Source organism: Ciconia boyciana, chromosome 2 (assembly GCF_034638445.1).
Source record: "Ciconia boyciana chromosome 2, ASM3463844v1, whole genome shotgun sequence".
Lineage (NCBI taxonomy): Eukaryota > Metazoa > Chordata > Aves > Ciconiiformes > Ciconiidae > Ciconia > Ciconia boyciana.
Window position 1 is genome coordinate 20776333 of NC_132935.1, and position 14286 is coordinate 20790618.

At 37.1% G+C, this 14286-nt stretch overlaps 1 protein-coding gene across 1 annotated transcript in view; it reads left to right on the plus strand.

Moving 5' to 3' along the window:
- Window positions 1-14286, plus strand: part of ANGPT1 (angiopoietin 1) — a 167632-nt gene that overhangs the window by 64515 nt on the left and 88831 nt on the right. Inside the window, exon 2 of the mRNA XM_072852035.1 lies at window positions 12326-12481. Coding sequence (XP_072708136.1) covers window positions 12326-12481 — 156 coding nt within the window. The remainder of the gene's footprint in view (window positions 1-12325; window positions 12482-14286) is intronic.

Here is a 14286-nt window from a genome sequence, read left to right on the forward strand (position 1 = left end):
CTGGTGGCTTCTGTTTTCCTTTGTAAAACCAGATATATTTTCAAATTACTGCATACAAACTGCCTCTTTGTCTAGCACTCCATTTCTAATATATACGTCTCTTCCTCTATCACTTGCTACATCTGTTGTTCTGTATGTGTGCTTATGTACATACATAAACAGTTGTTAATCTATGAATTTATTTGTCCTATCTTTGTTAACAACAGCAATAGGAACTGTGCATCAGCCAGAGAGGGAGAAACTACAGACAGTGAGTTAGCAGATATGAAATTGCAGGCTGAAAGCTTCCCCACTTTAGCTCATGATTTCATGAGTTATAAAGGAATGCCTCACAATAACATTGACTTCCAGGAAGAGCTGTGATTATGATAAACTGAAGTAGGAGGGAATATTCTTGCCAGGTCCTGGAAAAAAAACAGGGGAAAAATGCTGCTCCTAAAGCAAGGCTTTAGGAGGGACACTCTTCCAGCATTCCTTTTAACTTGTGTCCTCTTTACAGTGACTTAAGTGCAGGAATATTTCCAAAAGATTTAAATTTTCACATTTTCCCTAAATTTAAACATGTTTGGATGAGTTTTTATACTACAGAATTTGAGTAAAAGAAGAGATTTTCAACCCAATTTTCTTGTTGCTACTACTGAGTTTGTCCTCAGTGTTAAGTACAGAACAACCTGATTCTACTCCTCATCATTGCAACTCCAGTATGGTTATTCCTTTAGCAGCTAATGGAAATGACAATACTTATTCCCAGTATATAAGCTCTCTAGAGAAACCTGCAGTTTTACATTTCTCACTTAGAGGCTGTAGCATTCAAGAAGTAAACTGGGGCAAGGAATTGATCCCCATAATCATATCCTGAATCTCACTCCAACAACTGGGGATGAAGGAGATTGTATTAGCACACATTTACTTAAAGGAAACCTGTGACTGCTCCCTTTCAAAATCCCCAGAGGAATTTAATGAAAAGAGGGACTAGAATTGTCTTTGTATGCTTTGGCTGCTCTCATATTTCCTACAAAAAAGGTCTTATCTTTCTATAGAATTATTAAAGCCATAAAAGGATACATATCTTGAACTATGCCATTTCAGATAAATCAAGGCACTTTTGTCTTACTAAATTTCATAGTCTTTTCTGCAAGCTAATTTGAGTACCTGATATTTTATCATATGGTTTAGTGAACTTCAGATCTTTCCACTGCTGCTTCTAAAACAGGGTTTTTATAATCTATTTAGTGGAATGAACTCATCCTTATTTTATATATACATACATGTATGTGCATATGTAAATATATATACATGTATACTGAACACATGACAGTTTCAATCTGAGATTTTTATGCATGTTTCTCATTTTAATAATTATTGGAAGGGAATATTTGGCAACAATTTATTTAGGTATTTTAATTCACTGTTTGACTTGTATTCAAGCAATCAGTTCCATCAGCACAAGAAGAAACTAAATTTTCTGGGGCTGCACATATTTTGGCAGGACCATCTCCCCCGTATGCAGAGTTACACATTCAGTATAATGCTGAGAATTATAGGTATAATTGGAGGTGCTTAAAGATTAATGGGTATATATAGAATTTCAAAAATGGAAAGAAAAGGTGTTAGAGTTTGTACTAGTAGTTAACTTTTTTATATTGCTGTGGGAAACTGAAGTTCTTAGTTTACTGCTAAATTTCTGGAAATTTCATTTATCTGTGCCTTAAAATTATAAAGTGATTCCAGCAAAGATGTATCCATATCATTTTTTAATGTCTGTAGTAAAACTAAGGTCAACATTTTCATGTATCCAGCATATCTATCGTTAAACCGCTTGTGCCCAGATTATTGTAATAAAAGTTAAGAAACATAAATATAGCCAAACTTTATAGGACACAAATGAATATTGCTGTCTACCTACATTTATAACCCATAATTTAAGGGAGTTATTATGTATACACTCATGTAAATCTATGCACATAAATACTGTGTGTAAGAATATATCAAGTCTTGTCTAGTTATTAATTGCTGATAGTCTGAAGTAGTTCAGCAGATTTCAGGCCTCTACCTCCCTGGGTTCTGCAGGGGAATGGATTTTACAGCACATAGAGGCTTTGCTCTTTGCTGTATTAGGTATCAATGGACAAGAACATCAGTCTTCAACATGAACTGGAATCACAGTGTTGAAGCCAAATGCTGAACGCAAGACATAAAGCAAAATAAAATAATATTTGCCATTATTAGACAAGGGAAAGGAAGAGAAAAGAATGGGGCTCTTGATTAAAATATTCTCATTCTGTGTAGTGTAGATAGGATTCTTTTAAGCATTTTTCACTAAATAAGGCATGCACAGGTGAGGGATCTCATCCGCTTACAAGCATCTTGCTGCTCAGGCGCTCTAGCTTGTCAAAGGCTTCACTGAGAGTCAGAGGTTGGTAGCAGCGTGGTCTGCCATCGAGCAGACCACAAACCACGCTACCACTCCAGATATGTTCTGCTTCTATTTTTCCCTGTGTTTTGAGGTAAAGTTAGCCACATGAACACTAATCATGGCCACAAAGATCACTGGCCCCGCACTTCATCTGTTTTTGGACAAGGCAAAACCCTACCCTGGTTCAGTCCTTCCCAGGTGCTTATGAAACATCATAGGCATCACAGACAGGGAGTACACGATAAGATTTACATTTCTGGTAACGCTGAAACTTTAGGAAGCTTGAATTATTCCCTGTCACTTAGCAAATGATATGCAATCACTTTCAGTTTTCCTCACCACTAGGTTATTTATGATAGAAGCACACACATGGAGCATGTGAATGCATAGTGCAGAGATCATGAGTTCCACAGTGTTTTAAGACTGGTGGGATGCAGGGAGTGGATGTTTTGTGGATCATTCTGGGTTAAAGGTAAGAATAAGTAGTTGCCTGGAACAGTGGAGGTGTTTGATGGCCCAGGGGATCCTCTTGCATTCTTGTAGCCCCATATGTATTGAAATTGCAGTACTTTCAGTGGTTTCAGTGCATCTAAACTTCCCATTTATGCTTTCAAAAAAGATCCCAGATTAAGACTGTAGATTATTGGCAGTCATCATCATAATATAATGTCCTGGGTCTTCAGCTGACTTTGAGACTTTGTATCAGGCGCTGATGAAAGGCAGAGGGTAATCTCCAATGAAGTCACAACCTACATAGGAAAGACAGAAAAAATGGCAATAAAAAGGATTTGTGATTTCTTCATCAGAGAGGACCTAAGATAGAGAACCTAAGAGCTGAAGGTAGAGCTCATGGCAGTGAATAAAGAGATTCCCCTTCTGTGATTTTTATATAAGGCACCACAGAAAGAAAAACCTTGTGCAAAGACTAGAACGTAATGCAGTTGAGTCTTAATTTCACAACCTTTCTTGGAAAAGTGTTTTCATACACATAATACCAACAATACGCTCATATGTCATAGTGATGAATGTAAGACACCAAGCAGAATTAAAAATAGATTAAGTAATACAGTGTTAAAACATTATACTGCCTCCTATAACACAAATAAAAAGTTATATATAGATTCCAAACTATACTACAGCTTCCCAGGTTCACTGAAAGTTTAGCTATAAGCTGGCAGTGCAATATAGCAACCGGAACTTTTAATGCAGTTTAAGATTACATTTTTCAAGAACCGTATGTAACATAGTGAGAAGATATTCCAGTGGAACTAATTTGGATTATAAATCATATGTCCATCTTCAGGAATGAGCCATAAGGTGTCTAAATATACTTCTACACAGAAGTTGTTACAAAATTAGTCATTCTGAAAAGTACTCCTCACCAAAAGCATCTTTGCCAAAGAAAATTAATTAGTTCCACACTTTAATAGAAAAACATTTTTTTAAAAATCCCCCCAGATGTTAATTTGTTTAGGGTAAGATTGCAGATGTTGCCTTTTCTGCAATTATGCCTTCCCCTTCAGTGTATATTAAGGATAGTTCACATTTGCAGTCAACTGTATAATCATAAATGAATTTAGTTTATAGAATTAAGTTGTTTGGAAAGTTAGATCAAGAAAGAAAAATACAGTTGACACTGTAATAAAATTTGTAAAGGTTAACATTAAACTGGATAATTCTTTGAACCAGAAATATTACTAATCAGTAGAAAATAGGAACATATTGTTCTGATTTACTTGTTATAAGTAGCTTCCTTATGGGACCATTTGATCACATTTGATATGATTCTCAGTTATGCTGCTTATTGACTTTATTAAGCCTTAAGGTTAAAAAACTGAGAGAGATCTAATATTCATAAAAAAGTAATTGAAATTGACTCTTAGAGTGTTTTGTATGCTTTTGTAATAACTGTAATTAATTACATTTGAAATGCCAAATAAATTTCATTTATATAGATTTTTGGGTTTTAGTCTAGAAGCGGGCAAGCTTTTAGAGTGATATAAAACTTTGAAAACAAATTGGAAACATTTCTTGAAGATGCCTTAGTAGAAAGTTCAGATTGAATTATCAGGTCAGTACAATCAATACTTGGCCTAAGTCAATATGCTGTCTTTGATATGCCAGATACTTCATGAGGGAGTGAAACTCAGCCTTCTTGCTCCCATAAATTACCCATATATTGAATATTATGCTATTGGGTAAACCTAACTGGGGAAGTCTTCTGGTATCTTGAAACAAAGAACTCTGTGTTCCCCATATCTTGTCTTGACTGGTGTAGCAAGAACTATTTCTATTCATATGAAAGTACAATGCTTAATAAAAATACTTTTGCTTCCAGTTTCCCAAAATTCCAGTGAGATGCCATACAGTGTATTCTTCCACCATCATTATCTATTATTGACTATTACATTTTATGTACTTTACTGCGTAACATAACATGGTACAGAGATGCCAAGCTACCACTGACACAAGCTCAAGTATCCCCAAATTGATTTTCAGAGACTGTAGTTTCTAAAGCAGCCTAGTAGAAGTAACTTGAGCACAATACAGTGCTGTTATTTTATAGTTGCAGAGCTGGTTCACACAATAGTTTCTCAGATGGTTCTGCAGACGGCGTCCCTACTGAGGTATATTCATACATTCAGAAACATCCTCAGTGACTTTACTCATTTTGCTGAATTGTTCTATACAGAACAGTTCCTCTTATTTGTATCATTTTGTGTGTTGGTTTTTTTTTTATTTTGTTGTGTCTTTAATTCATGAGACTCTTTTATTGACTTCCTTCTAAAAGTTTCATTAGGAGATGAGTTTTCCAAATGTCTTCTCAGTCCAATGGCAATTTTACTATAGAGTTTGATTCCAAATATTGAGTCTGTGAGCTTAGGTCTGAAGTAAAGTAATAAAAAACCTGAGAGGAATGAAAAAATAGAACTAGAAGGAACCATAAAATACTATATAATCTGCCTGACCTTTACCTAAAGTATTCTTTTAAGACCCCCAGTGGTGGAGTTTTCACAGTTTTCCCACAGAATCCCTATCAGTATTTTATTACCTGTACTGTTAGAAAACTTTCCCCCTAATATGTAAAAGTTAAACTTCACTTACTGCAGCTTCATGGATGTGGAAAGCAGATTATTCTCTATTTGCAGTTTTATGTCCTTCTAGTCAGTTATTTTCTCATTAGCCTTCTTGTTAAGCTAAACTTTCCTAAGTCTTTCAATTTTCTAGATTTATGACCCTTCTTTGTCTTCCGTACACTCTCCCAAAATAATGTACATCTTTCTTGAATTGCAACATTCAGAACTGGAGACAAAACTCCTGCAGACACTTTACTGATGCTGAATGCAGCAGAAAGATTACTTCGTGTGTTTTGGAATAATCATCTTGTACATCTGTTATCCCTGATTTCTTCTGACAAAAAGATGTCTGGTCATCTGTTTGTTTATCTGAAGAGGAAAACCTGATTTTTCTTTTTTTTAACTAGCAAAAAGATTCTTCTGTATTCACAGTAAACTTTTACTTAACTGAAGGTTGCTATAAAACCAAGCTCAACCACCATGAGGTCAAGTGTCATTAGTACATTGGAAGTCACCTGGATTAGAAACCTCAGTATCAGTCAGCTAGGGCTGAAGCAAACAGTGTTTGGCTGCTGTGTGCTGAGAACGCAGCTGTGGTTTCACTAGTCACATGCTAAAGAAACAAGTAGTGGTTATTTGTATCTGTGAGTCTCCATACATATGAGGACATGTTCACAGTTTTTATATATATATATCTTATGCAGGCTATAAATTAAACATACATAACTGAAGTTTGGCAACGAAGCTGGTGAAGGGTCTAGAGCACAAGTCTGATGAGGAGTGGCTGAGGGAACTGGGGTTGTTTAGTCTGGAGAAAAAGAGGCTCAGGGGAGACCTCATTGCTCTCTACAACTACCTGAAAGGAGGGTGTAGCAAGGTGGGTGTTGGTCTCTTCTCCCAGGTAACAAGTGATAGGACGGGAGGAAATGGCCTCAAGTTGTGCCAGGGGAGGTTTAGACTGGATATTAGGAAAAAGGTCTTCACGGAAAGGGTTGTCAAGCATTGGAACAGGCTGCCCAGTGAAGTGGTTGAGTCACCATCCCTGGAGGTATTGAAAAGACATGTAAATGTGGTACTTAGGGACATGGTTTAGTGGTGGACTTGGTAGTGTTAGGTTAGCTGTTGGACTCCATGATCTTAAAGGTCTTTTCCAACCTAAATGATTCTATGATTCTATGATTCTATAATCAACCATCATTTTTTCCTGAGGGCAATTTAATTGTGTCTATTAATTATGCTTTATAGCCAGATAGTAAACACATGAAATGCCAAAGATTCAGGCATTCAAGGATTTAAGGAAAAGTATCCTTGATGTGTTTGGAACATTTGGTTTGGAAAAAATAACCGAATGTTTCAGTTCAGAAATGCATACATTCATTTCAACATGAGGTAGTTTAGGAGGATATACACACTCTGCAAGTCATTGCTTGTTTCTCTGTCAGGAATAGAATTTGGAAAACCAAAACATTGTGGTTTAGGGTTAAGATATAAAAAATATCTATGTAAGAAATCCAAATGTTGAGTTGCAATATTACAGAAGTCTATGGAACTGCAGAAACAAGTACAATATAATGAATTGCACAAGTATTATGCAAATGATTACTATCATTAAGGGGCAACTGAAAAACTAACAGGCTTATTTTCTTGCTGCCTTAAGGTTAGAAGTCTGGGTATTCTGTATTAAAAAAAAAACAACAGATAAAACAGAATTTCTATAGCCAGCTTTCCTCAAAAATGTTTGTTTGGCTATGGATAGAGTTGCTGGACTACTTTTCTGGTTCCTTTTAGAATTGAAACCTACAAATATTTATGTATATTTCATAACCAATGATTTCTTTGTGAAAGCTTCATAGACTTCATACCCCAACAGGCCTTTCTGTGAGTCTAGTTTGTGTACCAGTCATTTAGAGCTTTCACTTTAGCTCAGCAATGGTTGTTTTCATAAATTCACTGGAATTATCAGTATACATCCTGTATCATCTTAATGTAGATAATCAGTTACCCAGGATCTGAGGAAGTTTCTTCCTCAAATGGATCATTCCTTGTCTCTTTTGGTGCAATCTATATTGCAATCCTACTAAGTCTAATTGAGGATAGATTTGGAAAAGTGGTCATTTTCATTGTCTATTTGATAGTGTATCTACAATTTTTTTTCTGGATGATGTACACGTTCCTTGACATGCTTAAAGCCCAGGTAAGGTTGTTCCAAATCAGATGCAGATTAGCATGCAAAGATTTGAGCATTAGTTATTGCCTTTATGTGCCATCCATGCTCATTTCCCCTGATTCCCACTGATCACATACAGTCAGAACTAGTGGAAGGATGTATTCTGGTTGGCCTCTACTCCTAGAATCTGTAATACTAGAAGGCTGCATAATTTTAAATTTGTTGTTTTATCAATCTTTTCTCATTGACAAATAATTCGTAGAAGGTGCTATTTTTTTAAATGCACGTAATGTTGGCCTTTTCAATACACAAATAAAATCACTTTTCTTGGTGATAAACTCCCTCCTAACCCCTTCGGCTTCTGCAAAAGTCAAAGAAATTCTATGGTATTCTATATATTTCGGCTTGTTCCAACTTATTCCCACTAAGGCTGTTTGTGCATTTATAAAATACAAATTACATCAAATGCCACTTTTATATCTGACTCCCTGAGGCAGTTTGTCAGTGTAGGGAGGTATGACCCTCCCTCAGACAGGAAAACAAAGAAAGAAGAAAAGAACTTTCATTGGTTGTTGTGGTACAGTATTACTAGTACATCTTCAGGTATGCAAAGCAAGACAAGACAAAACAGCTCTTACAAAATATCACTGGTGCATTGTCTTTCTATTATTCCAAATATGTGCAATATATAGTTAATGGTAGGAGAGGGAGAGCAGTCTATTGTTACTTTAACTTGCATTCTTGTTCTAAGGCACTGTATGAAAACCTAATGTCATCTGGATATCATAGCAGTCCTTACCATATAATTACATGGGACCAACATGACTTGATCAAAGTAAAAGAGAAAGCTCTTATTTTATTTATAACCCATCTGCCACAAATCATTATCATTTACTTAGGCCCTAAGTTACAGTTTCCATTTTAATAGTTCTATTAGTGTTCGAGTGGTTTCTATGAAGATTATTCAATAAATATTGTCCAGAAAAAGCTAGATACTTTTAATGCATAATGCTCTGGAATGTTTATTAAACAATAACACTGAACCTTCTGACAGTTTTATTTCTGAGAATGTTATAACGTTATTATGCATCCCACCGGTAATTCTGCATTGCTAAAAACTCCTGTGCAATGTAATGAGTCTTACTGAAAGCAGATGCAGCCGAATTAATAACAGGGACATCAATGCACTACAGAAAGTCACACAGTGGAAGGGGTGGAATGGGGGAAAAAGAATGCAGAAAAGAATTCAGTTTCACTTTTGCAACAAAAAGTAACTGAAACAAGAAGAAACAGTAATATAAGGATATGAAAATCCAAATGTAAGAAGTAGATTCACCTCAAAAGATTATTTCATCATGCATTATATATTTACTGCTTAATGCAGAGTCTCTGGACAAATTGAATTTAACTTAATTATAGGATGAAGGGGTTCTAAGAAATGACTTTAAACCCTAAATGTTCTTGAATTTGCTTCTGTGAATAGGTTTCTGTGTGTCACATTTTCTGTGAGGCCACCCTCCAAGGATCCTTTTATCACCTGTTAAATAGATGCTATTCCTCTTAACTAACCACAAAGAAAGCTCAGTCTAAGGTTCAGTACACTTAATACAAAGACTCCAAAGAAGGGAAGGCTTTCGATAAAACTCAGTGTTTGCCCATAATGAACCTGGTAAATGTTGGTTTCCTGCTATAAAAATAATAAGTGAAATATTGGCCTATTGAAGTCAATGGGAATTTTGCCATTGATTTTAGCAGGGCCAGTATTGCAACCAATAAATCTACTGAGCAAACTAAAAGAAGTGGCTGAAGGAAGGAAGGGGAATTAATGTAACAGAACCTACACATTATTTCAGTCCTTGTTCTACCCTCCTTTGCCCGAGTGAATAGCTGCTGATACTCCTGAGATGTGCTCACAGAAACTATTGTGGCAGCACACTGAACACCAAATATTTACAAAAGCATTTAATGAGTAATTCTGAAACAGGAAAGTCAGCTTTGTTATTATAATGAGTCAATCTCAGATTCAACCAGAGGTTGTTTTAGGGGTCAGTAACCAAGGGCAATTGCCCAAAACTGGATACCATGGGGAGTGTGTTAGGCTACAATAATTAAAAGTACAAGTTATCCAATATGCCTCGATCTATGCCTGTGTTCTTGCTAGTCAAAACCTGCTGTAGCTCCACACAGATGCAGTTAGATCTTTCAAACAGAATCCTTTCTGTAATGTGAGTAAAATAACAGGAAAAAAATTAGTTAGAAATACAAATGTCTTTTTGACTTTTTATATTTATATGCCTATCTGTGTTTCTTTTTATTGATGTGCAAAACTATCTAATTTCTGCTTTCTGATGTGTAATAAACATAGCCACCATATATTTGCATGGGTTTTCCCAGACATCCATTACACACATGCACCACATGGCCCATGTACAGCAAGGCAGTTTCAGAAAGCTGAGGACTAACAAATCAAGCACTGTACAACCACACCACAGACATGCTATAGTCCTATCTGGAAACAAAAAACATTGAATGTGAGGAAATGTATGTGTTGGTACCCCATCATGGGCTGTACCATTGTACTTTGAGAGCCCTGGGTTTCTTTAGGAAGTGAAAGCTATGGGAGAGATGTGAACTTCTTGTTCAGGTGTTTCAGTATCTGGACCAGAATACGGCGAAGCACAACCACCCAGTTTGTGGGGCTCTTTCATAGGGATTATTTGCAACCAAGGGATAGTTTGGAAAAAAAAAAATACTGGTTAGAAAACAGCAAGAAGCAAAGGGTGGCTAAAAATACATTATCTGATGTGAAAGAGATACACAGGCAAAATACTTCTGAACATAAAAGCATGGTGTAGAAATGTGATGGATCTGTAAAATCTCCCTTGAACTAGCTTAGTATCAGTAATATTTATCTCACAGTAATAAACTAAAACAGAGTAAACTTACACTGGGAATGGAAAATGATGACATCCACTGCAGACATTGTTTTGCAATACACAGTTTTCCTTGGCTGTTAAATGTCACTTTAATACTTATCAGAGTATTCAACAATAAATTTTCCCCACCACTTAAAACACTCTGCAGGTTTCCAGCCCAGAGTGGTTACCTGGCAATTCAAGCAAATGTTTTTCTTGTCTGAAACTGTGGGACATCCACTTTGTTTTTGACCATCATGGGTGTTAAGTGCTTCTCCAAACTGGGGTAAACAAACAAACAAATAAACAAACCAACAACAACAGTCTTATGCAGAAAATATCTTACATTGTGGCAGTGTTCTTGCTCTGTAAAAATGTTTTTAAAACTAGTAGGAGGTGCATGTAAATGATCAAATTTCTAATAAATCTTTTGTGAGCTCAGTTGATGTGGCTCATCAGAACATCTAACAGTAGCTATCCCTAAGCACAGGAATGCTTATAGATAAGATGAAAGCAGCCCTTCTTATTAATCACACTGTATATCTGACTCCTGCTCCTTTCTTCAGTCTTTAAATCAACTCCATCTGGTTCTTACTATTTAGTTGTGCAGCTTACCTCTCACGATGAAACACGCTTACTGGTGCAGAAGCAGGCCCAATGTGATTAAAATTATTAGGTAAAACAGTGGTTGCTTAAGTCTGGACTCAGCTAACCACAAAAAACATGATCAGCCACAAAATGAAACTGAGGACCAAATCTTCACTGGGTGTAAATTGGTTGGACTCCAGCTGATTTCAGTGAAAGGTATTGAAAACAATGTTCTGGGACACCTTTCTTTTTGTTAATACTTTATGGAGCACATCAGGCAAGATGCCAGAAAAATGCTCGTACAAGTAAGAAACAAATCTCGTCATATTGCAGACTAGTCCTGGGTTTATGGTCTGTTGTGGCAGGGCGAGGACCTAGGTAGCTAGAAGGGAATGACCCTGCCTATGTTAACTAAAACAAACCAAAACAAAAAATGACCCTCTCTCTGGGGTGTCCAGTTTATTTAGAAGGTCCTAATTCAGATTCTGTTTGACAGACTGCAGATGCAAGCCAAACAATATCAAGACAACAAAAGCAGAGGAGCAAAACAGCTTTCTATGTTTTTTGGTCAATGACTTCCTTATTTTATTGCCATGACAGATTCTCCATTTCTTTACAATGTTTTGGTCACAGCTAAACTAAGCCGCGTTCATTGCTGAGTTGGTGAAACTCTCTGGGAGGATCTAACCCATGAAAAAAGAATATTGCTGAATGACTGTGAGATAGGAACAACACAGGGGAGGTAGGATATGGTAGGATCTCTTCCAGATAGGACTCACATGTAAGTTACGATGTACAAGTAGGACCTGGTATTTCCCTGTGGTGAGCTTTGTTCTTTTAGGGGTTCATTTTGGAGCTGCCATGACATCCCTACCACAAATGCTCACTGCAACCTTGACACAGATGGAGGCAGGCAGGGCCTGCTCCAGCTCATGTCAACAGGCCGTGATACTTGGAAAAACATTGGGACTCTGTGACTGGAAGGGGCTATCCAGATAGTCAGGTCCCTACCCCAACAGTCACAGGGTCATCTGAGGCTTGGGCTCCCCCCGAAAATGTTGAAATTTCCCCTTTTGGCAAGAATGTCAGCTATGCACCTTTATGTCACCAGAATGCCTAAACAGGTAAAAATACCACAGCTACAACCTTTTCTCTTTTACAGCTTGAGAACTACATTGTGGAAAACATGAAATCGGAGATGGTGCAGCTGCAGCAGAATGCTGTGCAAAACCACACCGCCACCATGCTCGAGATAGGGACCAGCCTCCTCAGTCAGACAGCAGAACAGACAAGAAAACTCACGGATGTTGAAACCCAGGTATGTTCCCAGATAGGTTTTCTAAAAGCTGTTAATTGCAGAGAACTTTTCCCATCTTCTTTCTTTTCTAATGCATCACCACACAACACATTTCAACATGGGGCTCCAAGAAACGTACACACTCTTTCTTGGTACCAACAGCAGTGATGACTAACTCTTGCTATGTATCTTTCTTTTGATTTCTTTTGGTTAGTATATTTAGCTCTGTGTGTGTAAGGTAGGCAGGACTGTCCAGGAAACTAAATTAGCATTTGACTTCAAATAAACAGCCCAGCTACCAACTGTGAATGATACAAGTGTCAAGCTAAGTAACGAGTTTCAGGCTAAAACAGTCTTTGATCTCCATTGTTGTTTGCTTCTTTACTATTACAACAAAGTTGTTTTATTTTCTGCAAGATGTTTCCAGCCTTTCAAAAAGTAGTGTATGTCTGCAGCTTTTAAACTGTGAAGAGAGAGGGACAAGCATCAGCTTCTTTATAAAACACTGTGCATTTGTTATTAGTGTAAAATCATATAACATCACATGAATTTAAAGAGCCATCACCATATGATTCCTAGCACTAAAATCACTGTTGTGATTGAAGTGACAAGAGTATCATTGTCATAACACAGAGTACAATTTCATACTGGATTTATTGCAAAGATACGTGCTACTTTTTGCCTTTTGAATTCTTTTATCAGTTTAAGATTCATATTTGTTTTCCTTATTTTTGCTGACTTCCTCTTGATCTTCGTAGCATGTGGTATATTACCAGCTGCACTGCATTCACTGTTCATTTAGAACAGGGGAGTTAAAGTATTGCATTTATTTGGTTTGTTCTAGTAGCATATGACTTCTTGAAAGATCATATTTCCTGTTCTAATGTCCTTACTCACGTTTACAATATCATTACCAAGTTTTTATGTAATCGCATTACAGTACACTGAGAAACAACAGTAATTATGAAAGACAGTTACACTTACACAAGTTCCCTGCACCTTTTTTTCTACATCTTGGTTAATAGAGCAACACTCACTTATAAATGTTGTGATGCCAAATGACACAGTTTCTAAAACATAGTATATTGACTTATGAAAATGTTGGGGAAAATCTTTAATTCAGTATCAACAGAATATCTAAATGGAAACATAAGAGGTGAAGACCTATGGACTGTAGTATCATATGTTCAGTAAAGAAAAAGGAGGTGCAGGAACTCTTCTTGTATCCCAAAAGACCTACCTAGGTGTAAGTGTTGAGTATTCATTCACATTTTCCTCCTTTAAGCAGGTAAGGGACAAAATGTGCATTGCCTCTGTCTCACTTTTCCTTTGAGTAACCACTTCAAGGCAGAGGCATCACTGGCAACTGCATGAAGGAGCAGATGACTTCCTCCTTCTATACCTATTGCTGAAGCATTTAAGGGATGTTAAAAATGTCAATGGGAGTGGTTCTTCCTTGTTGCACTACTTGATCTGACTTTCAGCTCCGTGATGGCATTTCCCACCTCCCCTCTTTCAACAGTATGAGAAAGTCCCTGGCTCTACCATCAATCAGAAAAGAGTGGTGCAGGTGGCTCAAGAAAGTGAAAAGAGACTGCTCTTGGCAGTGATGGAGGTAGCCAGCTGCATGGCAGAGAGGTGAAGGTCTGTAGGATACAAGCAGAAGAAAGGCAAGCCAGGATCTCATGCCTGTAGTAAGAAGTACTCATACCAGAGTAACGAGGAGTCCAAAGGACTGAGAGTAGAGCCTCCACCTCCTTAAAATCTCACTGACCCCTCCCAATCCCTGATCCATCCAAAATCCCACTGATTCCCTTTAGGCTTTC